Source organism: Zonotrichia leucophrys, chromosome 6 (assembly GCF_028769735.1).
Source record: "Zonotrichia leucophrys gambelii isolate GWCS_2022_RI chromosome 6, RI_Zleu_2.0, whole genome shotgun sequence".
Lineage (NCBI taxonomy): Eukaryota > Metazoa > Chordata > Aves > Passeriformes > Passerellidae > Zonotrichia > Zonotrichia leucophrys.
In genome coordinates, this window is record NC_088176.1 from 25,386,712 (window position 1) to 25,412,015 (window position 25,304).

Sequence of the window (25,304 nt, forward strand, 5' to 3'; positions counted from 1 at the left end):
CTTTTCCTAATGCCTCCTTTGAATGTGAATGTTGTCTAATGATGTGTTTCTACTCTTCTAAGAGCTAGGTGAGTTAATCTGAAAAATTCACCAGCAGCCCAAGCAGTGAGTGCTTGTAATTGCCCACCTGGTGTGCAAGATATGCCTTCATTTAATAGAAAACTTCAAAAGCTCACTGATTTTAATTAAAGTGTATGGAAGAATAAAAGTGAAATTGAAAAGGCAGAAGTGGAGGGGGGAAAAACCCAGAAGAAATACAGGGAACTGCCAGAAGTGTGATATAGTCTTTCAGGAAAGCATTTTTAGGTGAGTTCTTGAGCATCAACACAGGACACACCATAGCTGCAGAGCAGGAATACAAACAGCTGTGTCCTGGGTCAAACACACAGAGACAGGATCTAAAACAGGTTACCAAGCTGGAAGCATTTTGAACCAAACCCTGAACGTTCTGGCTAGAGCTCAGACACAGAAGAATGATGTTAATTTGTACTGCAAATCTAAATCTTTGCAGTGTAGATACCTTTTTGGGAAAATGGCCAGCACCCTTGTTCTGTGAGCTCTGGGTTCGCTCTTCTGTGGTCACTTGGGCAAACTGAAGTTTGTTAACATGATTTCATTTCTGTATATATGTCCTAAAGAAGATTCATAAATGATATTGCATGTAATCCAGTGGTGACTTGCTGAAATGGACAGAAAAGGCTATTGTAAAATTTATTAAGTACAAAGAATTAATAATTGAAAGTTGTCATTCAGCACCTCAGTTTTCACTCTGACATGGAACTAAAGTTGTAGCAGTAAGAACTGCCAAGTCATCCAATTTGTCTGTGAAATATTAATTTGAATAATGTGGAAATTTTCTGTGGTTTTAGTATGGATACTGAGATGTCAATTTGGCTCAAGATCAGAACCCTATGATAGATGCCTTATTCAGCTTGTGTTTGAGAAGGAAAGCACAAAGGAGCAAAGAAAAAATGAAGCAACAGGATGTAAAATAGATAAACACCAAACTGAAGGAAAAAATTATGAATAAATGAATAAAATTATGATGTTTTTTGAAGATAATGAACAGTAGTGTCAGGAGAAAACTGTCACTTAATATAGCAAAACACTAAATTCAAACATATGCACGTGGTTAACTCTGTATTTAGACAATTAAATGCACTCTCTTGGTATGCTTCATATATGAAAGTCTGAGTCTAGCTCCCATTAAAATAATCAGTGAGGTGTGGCATGGGCTGCAGGTTGAGATGGTGCTATAGGCATGGCTTCTGCATCTGCTGCAATGTTAGTCATTGCTGTTTGCTCTGAAAGGTGGAGTCAGACAAGTTTTTTAAATAATTTATAAGGTTGTAAATAATTATGCTTTCTTTTCATTGCACCAATTTATTATTTTTTGTTTTGATCTTGTTTGGCTATTTTAAACAATGATAATAACTGTTAGAATCTGGCCATGGATACTGTTTTCTTTTAGATGCAATGCCATAGGCATTAATATAATGGGATATTTTAAATTTCCATGCAGATCAGATCTTTACTTTTTTTCTGTCCCTTAACAACTTGTAAAGAGTTCTTTGTGTTGTTTGTTGTGATAGCAATAATGATTTATCATGATCTTTCAACTTTCCTGCAGTACTGTGTAGTCGTGAATAGCTATAAAAGGATTTTATGTAATGATAGCAAATTTCTTCAATTGCTTTAAGACATGGAGCTGAATAATAGGTGCTGAAATTGCTTTATTTACTGACAGATTATGTTTGAGATTTGTGAGGAAAAAATTGAATGTACCCTTGCCATACATATGTAACTTCTAAAGGAGAATATTTCTTATGTAGAAGATTGGGACTTAGGCCAAAGGAGTCCATATTGCTTCAAAATTCTTTCTTAAACCACACAAGCATTTATCTCTTTCTAAATGTCAGTACATCAATACTGGACCCCTTTACCAGGACAGAAGTGGTTGATGTCAGTATTTGCTTGGATGTAGGCTACTCAGCCATGTTTATTTCTGTCCCTAGCTCTTGGTTTTGTTGCTGCTAATTCTCTGCTGAAAAACTGATAAATGTCATTGTGGGGAAAGCACTTTACCATTTCTTTCCAGTTACACTTGGTGAAGTCATGACCTGAGGAAAGCTGAGTACCAACTAACTGAAAGAGCTGGTTTATTTTAAAAAAATATTACCTTCTCAAAGTCTGTTTCCTCTGTGTTCCGTATAATTTTTAGCATGTCACAGCCCCAAGAACCACACAGAGAGGTCATTGTGTATCCCTAAAGGGAACAGCTGCCTTTGGATACAGCTCAGGTGTGGTTTAGCCTTGTTGGAGCTCATTACTGGCATGGCCATAGGCACAGATATCTTCCTTTCTCTCCAGCTGTAATGTGTCCTTTTCATCATGTCGTTCAGTTTTGTAATTTTGTCCATTTTCTCTGAGTTCAGTTTCCTTTTCTGCGGGGGATTTGATTTTGTTTTCCTCAGTCTTTGCAGTATATTATTATTTATTGGCATTGGTGAGACTCCCTTCTACTTTTTTCTCACTTGTGAAATTGGCATCTGGTTTGTTTTTCCTTGATGAGATGCTTGAAATATTGAAGTTAGGTTTTAGTCATCTACAGTTCTTACCTAACCCTTCATATTCTGTTCAACGATGTAATCGACTTTTTGTATGATCACTTCTCTGCAGTGGTGAGGAAATTTATAGATAATGAGAAAACAGGAAATCTGTGCCTTTCCATGGGTCTGCATGGCTTGGAGTAATAAATCATATAGCCTGAATGATTTAATGTTTGGTTCTCGATGTACCTGCAATAGGGAACTCAAATATTCCTCCCAGATCCCTCACTGGGACTGAAGCTGTTCTATATTAGTCTGTAATTTTGCTGTTCTATCAAGTCTTGTCTGATTTAATCTCCTTTCTGTGTTTAGACACAAAGTGAGTTTTGAAGGCTGCTCAGACAGTGAAGCATTCTCAGTATTGTACGCCATGGCTTGCCAGGTGCTGGATGTTACACCAAATTTCTGACTTTCCAAGGGGTTTACGTCTTCATAAATGCGAGTTGTACAGTGAATTTCAGATGCTGATTTACTTGTCTTAATTGAGCACTAGGCTTTCTGCTACACATGTTTATCTAAAGATAATGTATTTATGTCAGCTGTGAGGCAAATACTGGGTACATATTCCTGAACTTGTATGCAGGCAGCACCATTTGTTATCAGCTGGCACTGAACCGAGTCCTGAGCTCGTGTTGTCTCTTGGTGTCAATGCAGGTGAGTGAATTCATGTGATAAATAGTAATAAGTATAATAAAACAGAAACAGTGGTAACCTAACAGCACACTTGGTGTGTCAAATAGAGCATTTTTATGGCCAAACAAGCATTTAATTTTTGTAATAACAGATGATTTGAGAAGCTGGTGCTTCTTTAAAAGGAAGAGAGATGAGTAGATTTTTGACAAGCTGTGTTTGATGTCTGGTTACAAAAGCCATGTTTTTCTTTGTTGCTATTACAGTGCCAACAGGAGGGAAGAGATTACTGTCTTTTGTTAGAGCTGGTTGCAAATTGTACTCCTGTTATGCTCAGAAAAAGCCATTCCTCTAGAGCCTTAATGCTTTATTAAATTATACTGGGTTTTGATGGGGAGGAAGGACAATGGAGAACACTTTTTAAAAAGCTTTAAAAGGTTGTGTTTCAACATTTATGAGAAGTTTGGGTGTTCTGTGTTCAAAAAAGCAAAAAGTTACCATTGAATTGAAATGCTTATTAGGGACTTGCAGTGGGTTTTTTGGTTGGTTTTTTTTTTTTTTTTTTTTTTTTGTGGATTTTTTTCCCCCTTGAATATTGAGTTTTCTGGTTATCTTTAAGAAAGAGTTTTGATACTTCTCAAAAGGGACAGGGTAGGAAAAAAAGCTGACTTTCAAAGAGATCTGCAGAGTAATTTCTGTTAATTCACTTTATACAATATGATGTTAAGATAATAAGGTTGCAGATGAGGTGTCACATTCTCATTTGATGCAAACAAGCACTGCATAATGCATTCTCCAGGTTACAGATTCAGTCCAAGCCTGAAGCTTAGAAAATTGGATAAGTTTCCTGTTTTCTAAATTCTTTTTGATCTTGACCGTGGGCATGTTTCTGCAGCAATAAATGATTATTCAGTTTGATTTTGTGAATTTGTATGCTAGGGTATTTTAGTTCTTGCTTCTGAGCCACTGAGTTTCAACTTTACTTCCCCTGTTAAACCTTGTGGAGGTGTGACACAGTTTTAAAATCTAGCTCAAAGCCAAATGGAGTATTTGTGACAAAATCATGTCTCTGATCTTCTGATGTCATTTATGGGTATAAAGAAATCCTATTATCAGAGGAGAAATCTGCTATTCTTGTATGGAAGTGCTGCCTTCTGAATGATGCACAAGATAATGTAGCAGAATCTGTTTGTTTTCTTTTTAAAAAAATTATGAACACAGCAAGCACTAGAAAAATAAGATTTATATACTGTAGGTTAAAATATTTACCTGTATTTCATTTTTTTTAATGTACTTCTTTTTATGTGGGCAGATTTTCCCCTGAATTTTCAGTTGGCGCAGAGACGAATGGAGTATGTGCACAGCTCAGAACACCATTGAAAAGAAATACAGTAGAAATAGCTGATGAAATGGGCTTATAATAAAAAAAGCATAGCATTGTTGTAGGGAAGAAAAAGGTTATTCTTCTTCAGGGGAGCCACATTGCTTTACTTTGCCTTTCCTGTATCAGAGGAACATGTGCAGTGACAGACTAAGATGAGAATGAACGTGGTACCTGTGTTGTTTGAGACACCCGTGCAGGCACAGCAGCCAAGTCGTTTTGCTATGGAAAAAGCACATTTCCTCTGTCAGCAAGGTTTCCACTTGGCCTCAAAATTCCCACTCGGATGGAGGAGGTGGTGAGACTTGGAGGGTCGGGGAACAGACTTGCAGAAGCAGAAGGTCCTGTTGGCTGTTTAACAGCACCAGTCCCTGTGGTTAGCTCCTTTGACACACAGAGCTGTGTAAAAGGCTTTCTTCAGCTCAGGAAGGCAGAAACATCATCCACTCCCTTGAATTACTGACAGCATCCTTTTCTGCAGTTTCTGCTGCTGCCTTGAGCCAGAGACAGCGTTTGCAGTGTTCCTCTCCAGCTTTACCCTGCTCAGTTATGGGCAGGTGCTCCTGCAGCACCGGCAGCTCCAGCTCTCGGTCACCAGCACTTGTGTGAGAACTTCATACTTTGAAAATAAAGCAGCAGACAAGGTGTAAAATACAAAACGTGTACACGGATACAAACAGTAGAGGTCAAAGATACTTTAAAAGCTGACCTCACTGTTCTTGTCACTCTGTATGTGCTCATTTTCAGTGTAGGAAAGAAGATGGTTCTAAAAAAAGACTTGTATTTTTTAATTAGTATATTCTAAACTCAAGAGAGAGGTTACTGGTTTTGTGGCATAGAAAACAAACACATACAGGCCAAAGTGCTAGGATAAGTAGTCCAAGGAGCATTAATCACATAACATTTGTCATCCTGATTTCCCTTAACAGAGCAATTTTCTCTGAAGAGATCTATCTGATGATACTGCATCAAAGTAATTAATTATTTTTCATTTTTTAACTCCTACTTCTGTTTGGAGAGGGTGTTCTAGTCCTAGTAACCAAAGTAGTCAATATGGTATAAGTGAAATGACTTGCAGATGGGTATGAGACTGATTGGAAAAACACTGTAGCATAGTTATTAATTTGTTATCAAAATTAAATTAGTACTAAGATTAGAGATCTAACCAGGCTCCAGTATTATTTGTTACATCTAACAGCAGGGCTGGATGATGTGCTGTACAAGACAGGACTGCAATTCAAAGGGGCACAGACAAGGGGCACATTTCCACAGGGAAATGGTTGGAGAGAAATGAAGTACAGTTGAATCAGGGACAAATATCAAGTTGTGTGTCTGTCTTGAGATAGAGATGAGAGAGAAACAAGCTGGGCAACAGCTCTGTGGGAGCCCAGAACTTCAGAGTGGTAGCAACACCACAATAATGTGTCTGAAGAAATCTAGACAAAAATTTATCAAAAATAACTTGAGCATTGTTCAATTTCTTCGGGGAAAGTGTGTTTATTGTCCTCTGGTGCTTCTTTCCAGGTCTTGTTCTTATGAATGTCTGACTGAAATACTTTCAACTTACAATTACTTGTGAATACACTACAGCACTGTGGGCAAGCCTACAGAAGAGATGGAAATATATATTCCTAATTATGTTTTAACACCTATTACATTGCTGGAACAATGGGAAGATTTGCAATTTATTAATATTAGTAGATTGTTGGGATTTTTTGTAGTTGTTAGCATGTACTTGAAAATACAAAAGTAATCACTCGAACAGGATGAAGATATACATTTCCTACCTTTACTGAGATTGTTCTAATCAAATATTTGAACATTGTGTTGAGACCCAGGTTTGCATATTTCAACCCTTTTTGGCATTCTCCCTTTGTTATTCACCTATGAATAGCTTTTTTTATTTTAACATAGCGTAGCACTTCGTTTTGACCCAGATTCTTTTTTAAATTTGTATTTAAACATGTTCGTGGAATGACAAGATTAAAAGCACTTTGAATTGCTTTTAGTTCAGCAGTACAGTGAAAGCACCAATGGCCTAGAAGTCGCTTCAGAGATTAGAATAACATTGTTAGCTTGAAAAAATTCTTCCATTTTCCAAGTGCTTTTGAATCAATCTGTCTGCTTTTGATAAAGCCACCCCTCACTGGGCCCTGTCAGATTGTCAGTGCTGATAGTGTGGAGCCAGATATCCCCCTGCATTGTGCTGCCCCTGTATCTCCATCCTCATCAGTATTGACCTTTTTCTGGAGGAGCCATATCTCACAGACAACACCACTCCTGCTGTGTTTTGTGTTTCTAGCAGATATGTCATGGATTACACCGGCAGCACAGACTCCTCTCATTTGTCACCTGCACTGTGCTGTTCTTTCTGCTGGGTCACAACAGGCAAAATGTGACTGGGCTTAAGTCTCTGTGCTGCTGCCTCTCTTTTGCACACATTTGCCTTTTCCACTCCTTCAGCGTTGCTGTTTCAGGACTTTGGAGAGCTCCGAATCCCTGCAGCAACCCCGGTAAAAGTAAATGGGAAAAACTGCAGAGCAGGGAGGCTGAACCTTTTCATGTCCTACCTCAAATTAACAATATTTGTAGATACATGGGTTCAAGGAGTAAACAGAGCTGCACAACAATACTGGAAACAAAGAATATAGCATGCATAGAGTAGTAATTAATTAGCAACTTAAATAACTTGTATTGCTAGACTTTTAATTCAATTTTGCAGCAGCAAAATCCAAATAGATTCCCCTGTATGGCTGGAGGAGGGGGAATTCTGCATGAAGAAATTAGGTGCTCGAAAGGGAGGGATTCTTGGTTGCCCTTACTATGCTTTAATATACTTAAGCTGTGTTTGTAACCATTAATTTTCCTTTTGCATAAATTTGTTTTTAAAAAAAGCGTTTTTTCCAATTTGATGATGAAGAGATGGCCTTGTAGTGGTGCATAGTGTAAAAGTGGCAGTGTCTCTATGCTGGAAAGGCAGATAGCTCTGCAATACTTCAGGAGAGTATAAGCATTGTATCTGTGCAGGGTAGTAAGGCTGGAGGGGATTTTTTTGGAGGGAGATTTTCATTATGAAACGTAGTGGATGATATGTTGATGTTTGATGAAAATACTTCCTGTGAGGTGTTTCATTTTTGTGCTGCAGCCTTTCAGTTATGCTGTTTATCTCAGGTGTTGCTGTGTTGTGCAGTGAACCAACAGGATCCCAAACCCTGGTTTTGGAGGTGTGCTGAAGGAAGTTGCAGAGAGCTGCAACTCAGACATGCATGTTATCTGCCCATTTTCTCTCCATTACTGTTTAAACCAGTCTTTCTACTTGTCTGTTTATTCATATTTTTCAGAACAGTCTGTGTTGAAATTCTTTACTTTATCATTGACATCTCTGGCGCTGGTTACTCTGCAAATATTTTCATTGCTCTTTGCACTGTGTTAATATTGTGTGCTCTTTGTGTTAATATTTCACCTCCATGAGAGCTGTGATGGCAAATACAGTAGTGGTAGTGGAAACATGCAGTTTCATGGTCTCTTCCTATGGTGTTCCACACAAAGAGCAGTGCAGTCTTTGGCTCAAGTTGTTTTGTGGTTGATTATCATCTTCCATTTATTTTCCACTTTGAAAAATATGCAGAAGACATCATAGTATTGAAGTACATAACTGTAGCATAGCAGTTCACTTCAAATTCAGATTCTTTACTGCTTCAGAGTCAGTTTTGGTGTGGCTGTTAATACAGGCAATTCCAAAGGCTATCCTGTAAAAATCATGTATGACTTCTGTTAACATACAGCAGTTAACTGTAATAAACTTTTCTTTTTTACTGACACTATATAGTATACTTATTGGTTTCTTATCTTACCCCTAAATGTATTCTATAATGTGCATTAAATTTGAATGAGGCTTGGGTTTTGCTGGTTTTCCCCTTTAAAAATATGTTTAATCATTGGCTGTCTTAGTATCATCAGGTGTCAGCATATTGCTGGACTAGCTCCTAAATTTCAAGCATAAATGTAATATTGGATCTCAAACTGCCTTGGTATGTAGGATGTGCACAAAATGCTGCCTTTTGTATTCTTTGTACACCAGTGAAATCCTAAGTCCAAATTTAAGTTTTTGTGAGATTGTAAGCACTTCATTTTGTAGCTAGAGAACTGAAACCCATGCAATGGGACCATGATGATGATATCTCAGAATAGACTAAAATTTTCTCAGATTTTTTAAAAATGCTTTGCCTTTTAATACTGTTACATTGCTTTCTCTACACACCGACTCCTCTACTGTCCTCTTGCTTACCCAGCTTCAAATCTTAGGTTCTCTTTCTCTTTGTATGTGCTGGAACTTAACTGCAAATTGAAAGTTCTTAAACTCCTCTTGATTAAATTGAATTAATTCTTTACATGCACAAATACATTCAGGGAAAATTTATAGGATTTGGTTTGTTTTTAAAGGCTGTACTTGTAATAACAGATTTAGTATTTATATTTAGTTTGCTGGCATGTTTATGCAAACTTCAAGAGAAAAGCTTAACTGCATCTTTTGTCGCTGCATAGTTTCAGAATGTAAATTGGTATTTACAGAAAAAAACCATGGTGAGGGGATCAGAACACTTTTTTATTTGTACAGACTGGTATTTCAAATACTAACTCAGTTTCTCACATCAGTCTGACAGCTGATAAATGCCACTTCAATGGTAACATTTTTTGGTTTTGTTTTCATTTGGGCTGAAAGAGTTTGCTTGTGTGCATCTTATTTGTTACAAGAAGAAATTGTAAACCAAGAGGCCCTAGCTAAACAGATTGCTGTGCAATTCTAAGGAATAAAAAAGAAAAATATGCATTTTGTGACACACTGGCAAATGCACAAATATTTTAAACTGTGATGATCTATAGTAATGGAGAATGCTACCCTAGGAAATGAGGGGCTGCATAAATTGTGAGAAATTTACTGCAATTCTTTTTTCAACTTGCATAAGTTCTGGAAGTGTTGCTTAAGATAAACATTGGACTGTTTTAGCACTCCAAAATATGTGGTTTTCTGTCCCTGTTGGAATAACTTTACAGTAAACAAAGAACATAACTGCATCAAAAACATCCCAGCTTCAAAAAAGTGTCTTAATGGTTTCAGTGCTGTCTTATTTTCTCTAATTACTGTCATTTCTGTATTGATCAGAGAGGATTAATTATTTACTACTGCAGAAATGTACTTTCTAAGTTATTCTTCAGATTAAGTATTTATATGGACTCTGACATGCATTCTGTTGCTTAATATCATATACTTAATGTTAATTAACCCCTTGCATCTTGTATCCTTGAGAAGTGTAGGAAGATGGGCATTTGGTCATCTCATCAAATATGTGGGAAAGGTCAGTAGCTTGGCATGGGCAGCTAACAAGTGTTTGAGGGGAATGTGTGTTCACCAGTCCTTCCTTTGCCAGGGTCAGAGCAGTTTGAGGAGAAAACTTTTTAGATCTTTTGATACCACGCTTCCAGCATCTTCCAACATGGATGGCTGTCCCAGAACTGCAGTTGTAATGAATTAGTAATGGGGTCGTTTATATTGATTACAAACCAGTGCATGCATCTGAAGCTAACCAAGGCAGATCTTGTCTTCCTTGAAAAGGAGAGAAGCAATGTGCAATGTATTTCTAGATATTTTAGGAAATAAAATTGAATTTGGTGCCTTCAGGCTCTGCATCAATCACCAGTAGGTCAGGAAGAAGTATGAAATCTTCTCCGTTTGAAGAAGAAATCTTAGTATTCAATTCTAGCACACATCCCAATGACATAGAAGTGTGTATTCTCTGCACATTAAATACTTGTCATTGAACCACTGGTGTAAAAGCCACAAAATTATTAATTAAGTCTCCTATTGAGGCATTTCAGGTCATCAGAGAAGCTTTGGATTTGAAGTTAAGATTTTGGAGAAGATAGGGACTTGTGTTCACAATGAAGATCATTAATTAGCAGAAGTATTTATTTGCCTTTAATTATAGAGCACCAAGTTAGAAGGAACCTCAGTGATCATCTGGTCCAATATTTCTTGGTAAAAGCAGGGTCTGGACAAGATGGACCAGAATTCTGTCCAGCCAAATTTTGAAAATGGCCCAGGCTGGGGAATCTATTCAGGAGATTATTCCAATGGATAATGGTTCTTATTCTGAAAAATGTTCCTTTTGGAATCTCCCCAGGATAAACTTTACCCCATGCTCCTCATTATTTCCCTGTGATTCTTTGTAAACAAGAAATTTCCATCTTCTTTGTAGCCATACTTTAAACATGGTAATGCAGTGATAAAGTAAATCTCACCCAGCAATAAATTACTGTGTCTAATAATTAAAGATCAGCTACTGCAGGATAGGAGTATCGGTTTCTTTTTAACCGCAGTCTCGCTTTGTTCGTTTTTCCTTAAAGACGTTCTGGATGCAGCATGGCTATCTGCCATCTCAGTCTCAGAGATCCTTCTCTGATGTTCTCCAGAGTGCTTTGTTCTTATGATGTCATTCTTTTTACTGAAGGTTCAGTGTGTGTGAAAGGAGAAGGGGAAACCCATTCCAGGGAGCTCGGTGAGTCCTCCCAACAGGACTCAGCAAGCCACTGGCATCATGCAGGCTCTGCTGCTGCAGAGCTACAAGAGCACTCACAGCAAATGCATGATCATAAACATCCTCTGAAATATCTCCACTTACACTGCTGAGTAATAAATCATTGTTCCTTTAAGTAGACCATTTGTAGTTTTTTATAAAATAGGCTTTCTTACTGCATGTGAGTTTATGCTATTATTAAATGTTCAGAGGAGATATGCCCATGCATTATAAAACTGGAAGAAATAAATACAGAGAATTACATTAGAAAAAACGTAAATGGAGTAAGTACTGTTAATGGAGTAAGTTACTGTTAGAGAAACATTACAAGTTTGATGTTTTCTGAATGTATTAAAAACAAGTACGGTGTTGCAGTTAAGAATGAAATTACATCTGATCTGTTAATTTTGCAGTGCTAAGAAGGAAACGCCAAAATTTTGTGTACAGAATTTCCATTTACTTGAATCTTATTTTAATTTTTTTTTAATATCCCTGTGTGTATAGAATTATATGGGAAGAGACCAAAATTATGAAGAAATAACACTTTTAGGTATTATTCAGACAGGTATATTTGTGAGTAGCTGTCTTTAGAGATGGGATCTCCACAAGTCCTTGTTGCAGCTGAATAAGAATCAATTTGCTGATCACTGTGCCAGAAGTGGCACGTTAGCCAGAGCTGCTCCTCAAGCCACATGTGGTGCCTTCTGGTGTTCCAGAACACATGGATCCATGCTGCTGGTTACAAACACAGTTTGGTAAGAGCAGCAGGGTGTGCCATGTTTTTGGTACATTCGAGGGCAGCACTATTTTCTATGAAAAAGAAAATGAAAAGTTTTCCTCCCACTTGTAATTCTCATGTCCCTAGCTTGAATGAAAAGCAAATGAAATGATACTTTTTGCCCTCTCTGCAACTTCAAAGGCAAAGATTTTTCTGGGCTTGGATGAGTTCTTTCTAGGTAAACACAGAACAGCTGAAAGAATACCTGCAGGTCTTTGAAAAGAACAGTCAAACTGCTGATTGTTTCAAGGAGATAAACTTGCAAGCTGGTTGTTTATCACACACTACTCGCTGCTCATCTCTAGCCTTGGTTTTTTTTCCCCACTTCGATGTAGTTTCATTTGTATACTCAATAAATAGTACAAAAGTAATAACATGTAGTCCCTATGTAGGATAAAATATAGGCAAACATTTATACTTGTAGCATCTAAAAAACTACTTCAAGGACTATTTCAAACTATTTGAACTTGAATTTATTTCACTTAGGAGTTTGAATAAATAGTTTGCTAATGGGTTTTCTAATTGCTAAAAATAATTAATGAAAACCTCAGCTGAAGAAAATAGATTGGAAAATAAGTCAAATAGAGTATCCCATTTATTGTCAAAATGAATCTATTAAAAAGTGCTTCTAATTTTTCATTGTGTTTTTTTCTGGAAAGTAAATTAAATAGGCCACCATTATGAAAGCAGTTTTTTTAAAAATTCAGTTTTAGCAGCACTATTGTTATAAGGTATCTGTGCCACATGCATACATGATTATTTTAGATGCTCTAGCCAGAGATTATTGCTCTGGAGGTAAGGGAAAGAAACTTAATGCTGTCACTGTTTAAGCAGGAGTTTAGACCTCCCAAGATTAATGATTCAGTCTCAAAATTCAGAGTCACAACTGCATTTTTATGGCAATAGCTGCATCTCTGTTTAGCTAGAAAGCTGTCAGTTTATTTTCACAGATTACATATGTGTTCAGTGTGACTCTGCTTTTATAAACCATTCCTTTGCTGTGCATAGGTTATGTGGACAAGCTAAGTCAAAGGAATTAATTTGACCATTTTTTCCCCCTATCATTAAGCTGTTATTAGCTATTGAGCATTTGCATGTCAACCTTTGTCATGAGGCTGCTGCTGTTGCATCCTTGGCCGTTGTTCTGGGAGTGCTGGGAAATGAGCACAGGAATTGCAGAGGCAATGGCTCTGCTAACCCAGGGAACTTTTCTGCTGGGTTTGGAAAGACCCCTGAAAGAAAGAGGCAAGCTCTGCATCATACTTGAGTGCAGATTTGTGTGCAGGAGAATCACAGTGGTGTTAGAGAGACCTAGCTGCTGAGCAATAAATAGCTGCTGTGTTCTGCACACACTGATGGTCTGTGGGTTTTTCTTTCTGCCTCTTCAGCTGTTTGGCTGCCTTCCCAAACAAGCAGAGCTGAGTGGTGGTGTCAGTGTGTGTGGATCAGAGGCCAGGCTTTTGTAACAAAAGAAATGGTCTGTTTTACCCATCTCTCAGAAAGGACACTGCCTGCAAGTTTATCTCCTTGAAAGCACTGAGGGCAAGCAAAGCAAGAGACACTGAGCTGCACAGCAAATGTGAAATTGTGGAGTGAATGCTTCTGATGGAGGGGGATGCTGGGCGAAGAGGTGCAGGTCCTGCAGGTGAAGGTAGTTTGGGGTAATTGGGGTGTGGCTGGGCTGAGCCTCATCCCCACTGGGCACAGCTGTGAGCAGCAGGTGAATCCCATTGGAGCTGATGAGCCATGGGAGCGCTGACCAACCACCAAAGGGAGCAGAGGGCACACAGGTGCAGTGCATCAGCATGAGGGGATAAAAGGTTGGGCTAAAAAACCAGAGGGGCAGATGCTTGCAGCCTTCTGAGGTGGAATGATGTTACGCTGTATGGGTTGAAGCCTTCTGAAATTGTATGGTAATATTCTGTGGATGGTGTCCATCTCAACTGCAACATGTGCTGTAACACTGGAGAAGGAGGCTGAAAAATGTGGAGATGAGAATTTTGCAAACAGGTAAATTTTACAGCAATCAAATATATTTTGAGTAACCCAGTGAAGTAGTAAAATCTGGGGACAGGCTGGCTTAAAACTAAATAGTAAGTACTATAAAATCAAAATAGTATTTAGTTTTACAAGTGGGAAGAAATTAATAATTCTGGGGAAGAAATTAATAATTATTTTGAAAATAGGTTTGTAATGTCTTTAACCAGCATTCTATCTTGTCTTCTTCCTAAGCAACTAATGAAGTATTACCAAATATATGGCCAGCCACTGAAGGTTTTTTTTGAGTGACTAGTAGAGTCTGAATTTATTTTTTTTTACATAACTCTTTAGCAATTTATTGGCTTATTTATTTTAGTTTTGCTAATACATATCAGGAAGCCATCACTCCGCTTTCATAAATTTGCTTTTTGTATAAAAAGTTTCTTAAGACAAAAGAGAGGCCTCAATGATACTTTCCTAACTGATTTTTATGTAACTTCTGTTGAGTTAAAGGACGTGAACAGTGAATCTTAGATCCTAATGAAGTTATTTGACTAATGCAATGTCTATCTTAGCTATACTTTCTGCTGAATTTATTATGGACTTATACATTTATTTGGATCTTATTCATGTGAAGAAACCTTCAGATGAGGGTTCAGAATTAAGTCAGTGAGAGTCCTCATGTGCAAATAAATATTTTTAAGAGGCATAGAATTATTACAGTCCTTGCTCTATTGTTCCTGAAGGGGCATTTAAGGCTGCAGATAGTGTCTGGATTTCATGGGACTTCTCACTTCAGGGCTCCTGATTTGATGTCTCATGATGCTTTATTTGCCAAGGGCGCCCTGGTGCTGTGCAGCCAGAGCCCCTGTGTGCACACTGAGCTGCAGGGTCAGGGAGCAGCAGATTCTCTGTGGCCATGGGGGCACAGCCAGGCTGCTGTGAGAGCAGTGACAGTGGCTTCAGGTCCCTGTGCAGTGCCACCAGCCTGGCTGCCAGCTCCTCGCTCTGTCAGGGATGCCTGCATCGAGTGCTGGGGTCAGGAATGCAGATCTGCAATCCTGGCTGGCTGAAATTGAATCTCACCTCTAAAATAGGTCTAAAACAGTCTAAATAAGCTCAAAAGAAGCTTGGAAGACTTTCAGCTCAGCACATTGGTGTTTTGGGAGTCTTCCTTCCAGTGTGAAGGAGCTACTTGGATGTTTGCTGTTTCTGAGTAGCTGTACAGAATTCTGCTTTGTGTTCAGTCATGTATGCAGCACCTAGGAAAGGATCATTATGAAGTGCTTAACCATTAAAAATATATACCTGGATCCTAAAAAATTTGCAAGTTCAATCATGTGTAGTGAGAGAATTTGACTTCTAAATTCACTTATTTAGTAACAAAGACTTGGTACATGCTTTTTAAAAGGAAAAAAAATATTTTGAGTAGTGGAAATAAAATTTAGGTATCCTGGGTGCTTTCCAAAAATCTACCTTTGTAAATTGACTGACTTGGAACTGTGGACAGTATTTTCAACTGTTGGCATTATGTCAACTGACATTGTAGATTTCAAAAAATGTTATCTGGGTTGCTGCCTGTGCTCACGGGGTAGGTTGTTTTTTGCATAATGCTTTTAAGTGTTCCTTTCATAGGAAGACTGATAGTTTATCTGAATTGCTCAAATATAAAAGTACAAAAATTGTTCTAAAATACCAGCTTTTCAAAAAATCCAAACAAGATAAATCAGTGATTTTGAAACACAGAATTTTGTTATGCTAAACCATCAAGTTTGAACTGAGAATCAGTTCCCTGCAGACATGGACTTCTGATATGGACTGACACAATTGTCTGACATTTCATTAAATGTTGGTTGGTATCAGTTTATTGTTTTTATTTCAAAAGGAGTAATTCAATTTCTGGAAAAGTGAGTTTTTAAAATATTTTGCATGAAAATTCTGTTATTACTGGAAGAAGCCATAGTCGTTGGAATGTGAAGTTGAAAGATCTCCATTATTTAATTGGTCCATTAAAATAAGGGTAGGCCCTGCTATTTACTTGCCATTTAAACCCTAGTTAGAATGAATGTGTTCTGTCAAGTCATTCTGATGCCTTGACATTAATTTACCATTAAGGGCAAGGACTCCTTTGCATCATGGGAACAGTCTTGCAGAATATATATCCTTGAAGACTGAGACAGGCTGGGAGGCTTTTAATTGTATTTCCACAGCCAATTTTACTTCCCCCCAGCAGTGTTGTGGGATTTTTCCTCTTGTAGTTTCTAACCAAACATAAAGAACATAATTCATGAATGGATATCATGCTGAAATGTGGGATCTTAACCCCACTAATTCAATGGCTGGGTGTTACATGAAATAACTGCACTTCTCACTCTGCAGCCTTGAATAAATCACAAACCTTGCACAGTTCCTGCTCTTTTTAATCTTTTTTACATGAAAACTCTTGATGAGAAGGGAAAGAGGGCCGCATGCTAAAATGCTGGGTTGCCTTTAGAAATTGTAGGTATGTCATGTAAACAGCCTGCATGTAAAAATGCTGATTGAAATCAGCCCTGCCATCTTCCCACTTGGGATGAGAACAGGAATGAATTTAACTGGCTTGCATTTACAGCTTGCTGTTAACCACAGCAGCTCATCACAGGCTGCAGTAACCTGAGAACTGAGTAAATAGTTTCACACTTAGCCGAGGAGAGCTTCGTGCTTCTCAGAGTAGAAGGTGCCAGCAGATCATGTACTAATTAGTTTAGAGCTCACTGCAGTGGGAGCAGGCAGAGGCACCATCTGTAGGCTGGACCCAGCCCTGGAACAGTCTAGTCTGTTGCAGTCTCTCCTGAGTCTTCAAACCTGGGAGCAGTTTGGGTGGAGATGCTGCACACCTTGGATGCCTAAATCCCAGGCAGCAAACTGATGAGGAGGTGACAGCATCAAAGCAGAAAATGAATAAATATGAACACTAAATAACTTAAGTATCTTTTGTTGTTCAAAACCTTCCCTGAACATTGGTTGTGCAAAGGCAGAATGCTAGGTCAGGAACTTAGCATGTAGCTATTTTTAGGAACACTGATAATAGATTTTTCTTCATCCCTTTCCCAGAAAGCCAACATTAACACACTGTTTCCCCAAATCCAGAGATCTTTCAAGGTTAAGATTTCAATGTTGGTGGTGGATCAATGAAAGTTAGGTCATGGCCTAACACAAATGGCACTTCCAGGAGCTCTGCCTTTGAATAGGAGAACAAAATTTTCAACTCATCCTCATGTAACTGCCATGAAATAATTCAGTAAAACAATTTAAGAGCTATTTGTACTTGGAGCAGCAGCTCAGTAAATCAGACTTCACAAGAGCAAACTGATTAGATGAATCACTGACTCTACAGATGCATTGGAATAGAATGTCATGTGATTTTATTTTTAAAATGAGAACATTTAAATGAACATGTGCAGACCTAACTTCCTAAATAATAACCTCTGTGCAGTTCAGCAGCTTTCCAAGTGAATGTTTTTCAGACAGTGGGTAATTCTCCAAGTATTGTGCCCTGATACTGGGCACAATACCAATTTCTCCCCTGATACTCGGGGGGCTCACGCTGGGAGTTTTGGAGAGGCTGACAGCCTCTGTAATCCGTGCCAGCAGAGGATGCAGAAACATTTGCCTGCTGCTGCTGAAGTCCCGGGTTTGAGTATGTGGAATCAGCAGTCCTGTCCATGCAGGTAACCTATCTGTAGGTGTGGTGCTTTAATAAAGATTATGCTTTATTAAAGATGTGCGCTCTCCCAGGCTGACCAAAGTTAATTGCTCTGTGTAACAAGTGTCGTTCCTAGATCCCTTGAGGTAGGCACATGCTGGTGAATCAGCAGTGGAAATCAAGACTAGACTGATGATCAGCAGTCTTGGAAAGCTGAGCAGTGAGGCCAGTCTCTGGGAGAGATTCTGATCTCTGTGATCTGCGCAATGTGAAGATGGATAACTGAGAGATACAAAAAAGGAAAACAGGGCTTCTGCATTGTCTGGAGAAGATAGCATGCCAGCTGGCATGGTTAAGAGAAGAAGCAAGAAAATGTTCCTTTTCTGGCTTGCTGGAAAGAATTTAGGAATCTGAGGGTTGTTTGGTTTGGTTGTTTTTCCTCACTCTTTTATTATCATATAACCTTGTTGCATATCTTCTGATTAAATTTAGTATTTTTTTTTTCCTTGAGCTAAAGGTTGAGGTTTGTGGGCACGTGGGGTTTGCTGGCTGCTTTGCTTTGCTTCTGAGTGAATTGCAGAGCACTTCTCACCCAGGGGTTTGGCAGAGCTCTTTTGAGACTCTGTACACTGGGGCCTCAGCAGAGGCCGTGCTGGCCAGCACACCTTCCAGGGCATGTCCAAAGGGTACCAGGGATAGATTTCATCTCAGGGGCCTGAAGGCTAGGCTGACAGAAGCCAAAAAAAAAGCAGGATGATGTTCCTGTTGCAGATGGTAACTAAAAAGGCTGTCTGATGTGCTTGGACCCCATGGGTCACTGTGCAGTGGTCTGTTCTGCTCTGTTAGCTTGGTTTGTTGATGAGTTTTGAAGTAAATATTTGGCAGAGTACCTGTGGTAATTAACAGTGGACTGTTCTCGGAATTCATCTTTCATTTTGTTCAATAAAAAAATATTTACTGCTTCATCAACACAATTTTATTCCACACAGCTGAAAATGTATGAACAACAACCCACTTAACAAATCCAAACCAGATGTGTAGAAGACATTCTGCTTTTCAATGTATGGTAATTCAAATGTTCTGCCTGGAAAAATTACTTTATTGAAACCAATCAGAGGGAAAAAATCATGTTTACACAGGCAACATCGTGTGCTCTTTAAAAGACATAAATGACAATGATTGCTAGAGAGTGTTGTCAGAAATAAATGTGTCACTTGTTTTAAGATTTACAGTCCACCACCATTAGAGTGATTTATTTCAAGACTGTTCTTCTTGGAAAAGAAGTTTCTTAAAATAGTTTTTTTTTAATAGAAGGGAGAAAAGAATATGGATGCGGGTCTTGTAGTAGAAAAACTTTGCCTCACAAAATATCACAGAGTACATAGTTTTGAATATATTAAATGAGCTTATATAGGCCTAAAGTATTTTGAGTTAAATGAACTATTTTTTCATAGTTATTTCCTTACAGTACTCTGCACCCTTGTTATTATTTTGGCAAGTTGCTTTTCCAGATGCTTCCAAAGGGAATGGTTGGAAAACCTTATGTAGTACAAGTATCCTAAAATGGTTTTGGGACATAAAGGACAAGAGGTACTCATGTGCACACTTACACAGAGTATCTGACTCTGTCCAAGAGCCTGTTGGTTTGAACCTTTTTGTTGGATGATCTGTGGTGGTTTTTGTATTTTAAACACAGTTTGTCATTACATTAAATTAGATTTTAAAAAACCAAATTCAGACCTGAAGACAGGTCGGATTTATAACTTGAAGTTCTGTGTTGCCTTTTTGGCCTCTGCTTGCCCTCACTTGCTGCACACTTCTATTTTAAAGAGGTAATATGAAATAGCATTATTTATGACCAGAATTCTCATGCTTGCTTTCTTCAAAAGGTGAGTGATAGGATATCTCTTCAGGATATTTTCTTCTTGACATATTTCATTTAAATTTCATATTGAAGACACAGGTCCTTGGAGGTTTTCTAGGCTTCTCAACACAAAGCCTTGAGCAACTCAATCTAAATGCAGTGTTTGACCCAGCTTTGGGAAGGATGCTGCACTAGCAACCTCCCAAGGTCCCTTTGAACCTGGATTCTGTGACTTTGTGATTTGGAATGAGAAATAGTTGATTAATTACATTTGCACTTTATAAGCTGCTGCATTTAAGTCTGGTATTTTGGGTGCACATCCTCATTTGTGAAAAGTTTGGTAAAAATGAAAACTACATTTCAGACAGTGGATGCAGAATGGTTCAAGTGTACTTGGTTTATTTCCTGGCTCTGCTGTAAATGGTGTGTGTGTCCCACCCAGTGGGTCACTCTGTTTCTCTGTGGCTTACTTCTATTTCTGTTAAAGGTTAATAATTTTAACCTTCACTTTATTTTAGATTATTTTTTCAGGACAAGGTTTGTCTCTGTGTACTTTCCTGAAGAAAGGGAAAAAAACCCAGACAACTACTTTTGTTGTGACTTCATATTACCTGTGCTGGGGGTTGCCAGGAGCCACTGTCAGCGCTGTGCCTGTTCAAAAGTGATCCTCTTTGAGCAAAGAGGGAGCTTTTGGAAAACTGCTCTTCAAAAACAGGCTGCACTTTCTTCTCCCCCACCCCTGCTTTGCTGGGTGTTTTCTATGCCTTTGGGATGGCAGAAGTTTAGTTTTGGGTTTGGAGAGACAGAAGCCTCTGTAAAAGATGCGTTAAAAGATGATATTCCATCTTTACCATTTTGAAGGCTTTCCATAGAAGCAGGGCAAAGTGAAGATGACGAAGGCAGAAAAATGATGGTATTTATATTCATGCTTTTCTAAATGGATTTGGGCTGAATAGAGGGATTTTTTCCTCTTCATGTTTTCCATTCCTTTCATAGTCCTGTAGTGTATCAGCCATGAGGCCAAAGAGCTGTTTTGATAGAGAGATTTATTCAAGATGCTTTTTCCCCACTGAATATCTAATGAAACTTCCATCTAGTGGAATAAAACTTTCTGTAGTGCTAACCTAGGGGAGGTTTGCATCCTCTGCTTAAACTGGAATGAGTTGAGAATCTTAACTGCTATCAAGTGTTTTATAAGCTTTGCTTGAATATGATGCTTTAGATCATAGAAAATAAACACAGGGAATATTCTATCTGTGGCAAACAGTGGATCTTAAAATGTTTCATATCATTAAAAAGATTTAAGATCAGTAACTAATGTGCTGAAGCCTTTAATATCCCATGTTTATTGCTGGGTTTGAAAATAACGAAGTAGCTCTACCGTTCCTTCCAGAGCCCCTGTCCAAGTGAACTGGTAGTTGTTGCAATACCAATGTCACCAGGGTACCCAAGGCTCCAGGGGCAGGGAGCTGTTCTGTGTTGGAGTTTTAAGATCCTTGCTGAAGCACAGAAGAATTTCTTAGTCTTTTTCATGTTATAGCCTCTCCCTAGATAAAACTGAGATGAGATGCCAAAGTTGTTTACCAGCAATCCACCCCATGAATCTTTCACCAACAATTGATACTTTCATAAACAAGCAAGCCAGAGTGCATCCGTGTAGCCACATCTATGCATACATGTACAGGATTGCATTTTGATTTAAAACCAGGTGAATGGTGAGATTATCAGATTAATGACATCATTTTATCAGGCACAAATCTTGCACATAATCATGTAAAGTTATCCCTGGTGGCACCTGCCTGGTTCCATAAACAATCAGACACAGATAGGAGCACTCACCTGCCTGCATTTTTTCACTGCTGCCGACAACCCATGCATATTATTAGCTCTGGCCTCTGTCCTGGTGAAACTAAACAGTGTTTGTGCATGTACAGACTCCTGGATGCCATAATTATATGAGGAAGAGACTCAGTAATGAACATAAAGCAATGAAGTATATCTGCAAAATTAGGCACCTAGTTCAGAATGGGATTGGGAAGTACATGTCTGTCAACAAGCTTGGATCAAAGCAGTATGGAAATGGTGGAATTAAAAGTTGAGGAGAAGTTGTTTTTAAGTCCTTTTGTGGATCTGCAGGGGAAAAAAAGGGATGTGGGGCGAAGTCGTTGTTTGTTTTGGTATTATTTTTCTCAAAATCATCACTGTGTCATAATTATGAACATGGTACTAAAAGCCTGGATGTTAGCAATGACTGCATATCTAATTTTTCAGCCTTAAGGCCTTTATTGAAAACTATCTGTAAGGAAGCATGAATACCAATCAGAAAAGAAGGTTACCTTAGTAGTTCTGTAGTTAGTGACCCTTTACATGGTGTGTTTTTCCTTAAAACTCGGGAGACAAATTTCCTAGGAGTAAATCTCCATTTCCTGCACTTTGTGAAGCACTCTGCATAGCTCTGATGCTAGACAAATAATATCAGCTATAGCTCACAGCAATATGGAGAATATTAACATCTACCAAGTGAGACTTGTAACTGTTCTTGGTTTTAGGGCAGATTCTGTCCTGGTTTTTCCTATACTTGGATTTTTAGGATAGCTCAGAACCCTGAAAGTTCTCCCTATGTAAAATGTGTCCCAGATATGAAAAGTGAAAAAATTACAGATCCTCAGATTTCTTCTGGCATTTCAAGGAATGTTCAAAGTACACAGCTTTTGAAATAATGCCATAATCTGAATTGCTTCCTGGTGTGCTCCCAGTGTATTCATCTGTCTAATTCTGTGAAGAGATGGGAGGGTCCCACTCTCTGTACATTCTGCCTGAAGTGCTGAAGAGGGAGAGAAAGAAATAGAAGAGATGGCTGCTGGAGTTATGAGCTCTGTGGGGGTGGACAGAGGGTGGGGCTTCAGTTCTTAATTACAATTCATTAAAAATTAACTTTACCCTTAGAGAGAGAGAGATGTGAAGTGTTGAATCCTTCCTGAATCCTAAAATAGGGCAGCAAAAACTTGCACACAAAAGCACAATCTTTATCGGAGTGAAGTTCAGTTTTTTCCCACAATGTCATGAACATGGCTGCAGCTGTTGGAAGGCTGAATTTCAGCCAAAGTTTTATAAATGAACAAGCTCTCAGCTGTTTGCCTGGTTGTTCACTCTCCTCAGAAGTCTCACATCTGTTTGATAATGCTGATGAAATGAGGGCCTGGGAAAATCACCAGCAGTGGTTAGACTGCTCTGCTGCACGTGGAAGGGCACTGCAGTCTCTGAGTGTGTCAGTGAGCTTTCTCAGCCCCACGGCCTCGTGATGCACCTGCAGTGGTGCTGGCATGGAAAAATGCAGCATCAGGGATCTGCTTATTTTCTGGAACAATCATTAGCAGCACTAATTGGCCATGTTAGGGTGATTATGGATACAATACATGGATTTGGGGACATGTATTTGTTTCTTGGAACATCGCAGGCATTAGCACTATTCAGATATTGATTGAGTAGCCATGGTGTGTGGAACAGATCTGTGGGCTTGGCTGATGCCAGCTGAGACTTTACCCAGCCATAGTGGATGTCTGAAAGTCCTGATCTACTTCCACACTGTCTCTTGGTAATTCTGTAAGTTTTTCATTTCTAGTAGTCAGTTCAGGTGTGGTACGGATCTCAGTACTCAAAAACCACTTCCTTCTGATTTGAACTTTGATATACCGCAAAAACATGCCGAGGTTTTCAGCAATATCCGTATCTCGTGGGTGCCCAGAGATAAGCCTGCAAGCCTTATGATTAAGTGTGTGGCAGGCTGTGCTGCTGCCTTTGTCTGATGCTGAGCTCCAGCAGCTCATCTGCAGCGACAAGATGAGCAGAACTGATGTGCTCTGTGTCTTGCTTTGCTATCAAGTTGCCACCTCAGACAAACTCTGCATGCAGCGTGTGCGCAAGTGGGAAGTTGGGTAATAAAGACTCAAGATGTTTGTTCTGTCTTTGAAGTCCTTGTCATCTGGTGGGAAGAGAATTAGCTAGCAGAAAGTATCATCTTGCATGTTTGACATTACTAAGGCAGTAGCATAAGAAAATACATAAATCTTCTGAATAACCATGAAGCATACTCAACTGGAGAGAACAGCAAGAAAATAGAGTAGCTGGCAAAAGGGAAGATACAAGCTGCCAAAAGGGATGTGAAGCATTAATTCTACCATCTCAGGACTGATTTTTTTTTGAGTTATATTTATTTTTAGAGCCACCAGATGCCAACCTTATTGCTTATGCAAACTAGATAGTCTGAAAATTGTTCTAGCTTGTTCTAGCTCACTCCAACCTCCAGTGCCCCACAGAGGCTGTTGCAGCAAAAATGAGATCAGCTTTAAGGAAAGAAATTCTGACTCTCTCCTTCTCCTAGATGTGGGTGTGTGTCTTTCTCATATGTGCCAGTGCCTATTCAAGGGGGCTGGCATGGGATCTGTTTAAATAACCTTTTCATTTATGAAGCTTTTCCCTATGCAAAAGATGGCTAATTCAGCCTAACCATGACTGAAGCCAAAGATTTGCACTTTCTCTGCATGGTACAGAACTTCTGATGGTGTGCTTTCCCCTGCCCCCAAGTTTTCCATGCTTTTGCTCATGTTTTAATTAGGTCCAAACCATCACACATTTCCCACTGCTTTTTAGAGCAGTCAGTCTAAATTTACTGTTGGCAAAAACAAATTGAAAGCTGAAGCAATGTAAAAATAACTCTTTTAAAGAAGAAGAAAAAAAATTTCCCAGATTCAAAATGAACTACCTTGTCATTTCAATCTGAATGAGTACTTCCAAACCAGGCTTAGATGTTGGGTTAGATGTTGGGGACTTTACCCTTTTTAGAAAGTGATGTCAGTAACCTTGATTTAGTATTGGTCTAACTGGTATGCTTATACCCCAGTTTAATGCAGATTAAGTTTCGCCTGATTTGTGAAATTAATGGATAAAATATGTAAATAAATACTGGATTATTAACTACATACCTGCTATTTACAAACTTCAAGTATCCCACTGTTTAATGAGTGATACTTCTTCAGGCCTGAGTTAATCCAAGTTACATCTCAGCTATGTAAAATATAGTCTTACGTGGTTTTTTTAAATTGTCAGTGTTTTTCCTGAAGGGACCTATTATCTGTTTGTGTGAGCAGATTTTTGTTGTGTTTTCTTGACATCCTGAATTTCCAGCATTTTTGTTTGTCTTTTTCACTTTCCTTGTCCTGCCTTGTATTTTTTCACCTTTTACAACCTTCTAGCTCATGTAATTTATATTTGGTGAAATTACGCTTTAGCATCTGATTGATTGATTTATTTTTCCTCCTTTTTTTTCTTACTCAGGCTCTCACTCCACTTCCTTTCATTGTATCCTTGGTCAGAACTTGCACCAATAGAGCAGTCTTTGCTCTGGGAACATGTACTTGGGAGAGCAGTGGGGTAGATTGCAGAGGAAATTATCTTTGTGTTTTCTTAGGAATGGCTAAAAAGCAAATATATCTCAGTGTGAGCAGAGAGTTGTGTCTTGCCTCTTCCAGTTAAGCCCTGAATTTGAACCTGGATAAACTGGGTGAACTATTTGTGTCATGAACTACTGTTTAAATCCACTTTACCCATTAAAGCCTCACATATTCAAGTATATATGTACCTGTTGGTGTGACCTGGGCAACATTACCGGAGAATAATTTAAAAGGCAACATGACTGGAGAAAAAAAGTCTAAAGTTAACCATTCTTTGGAAGAGGAGGGAGCAAAATACTGTGAAGAGTATTTCTGCCTGGATTCTTTCCACAAACCTGAAATGGGATGGTGT

General features: G+C 38.7%; 1 protein-coding gene across 7 annotated transcripts in view; it reads left to right on the plus strand.

Annotated features, from left to right (window-relative positions):
* Positions 1-25,304, plus strand: part of NRG3 (neuregulin 3) — a 501,669-nt gene that overhangs the window by 260,329 nt on the left and 216,036 nt on the right. The window contains exon 1 of one of the 7 annotated variants that reach the window (XM_064717137.1): positions 13,495-13,983. The exons of the other annotated variants lie outside the window; for them this stretch is intronic. Within the exon in view, the coding sequence (XP_064573207.1) occupies positions 13,965-13,983 (19 nt within the window). The 5' untranslated portion in view covers positions 13,495-13,964. Of the gene's footprint in view, positions 1-13,494; positions 13,984-25,304 lie in introns of those variants that run through there. 7 annotated transcript variants of the gene reach the window in all.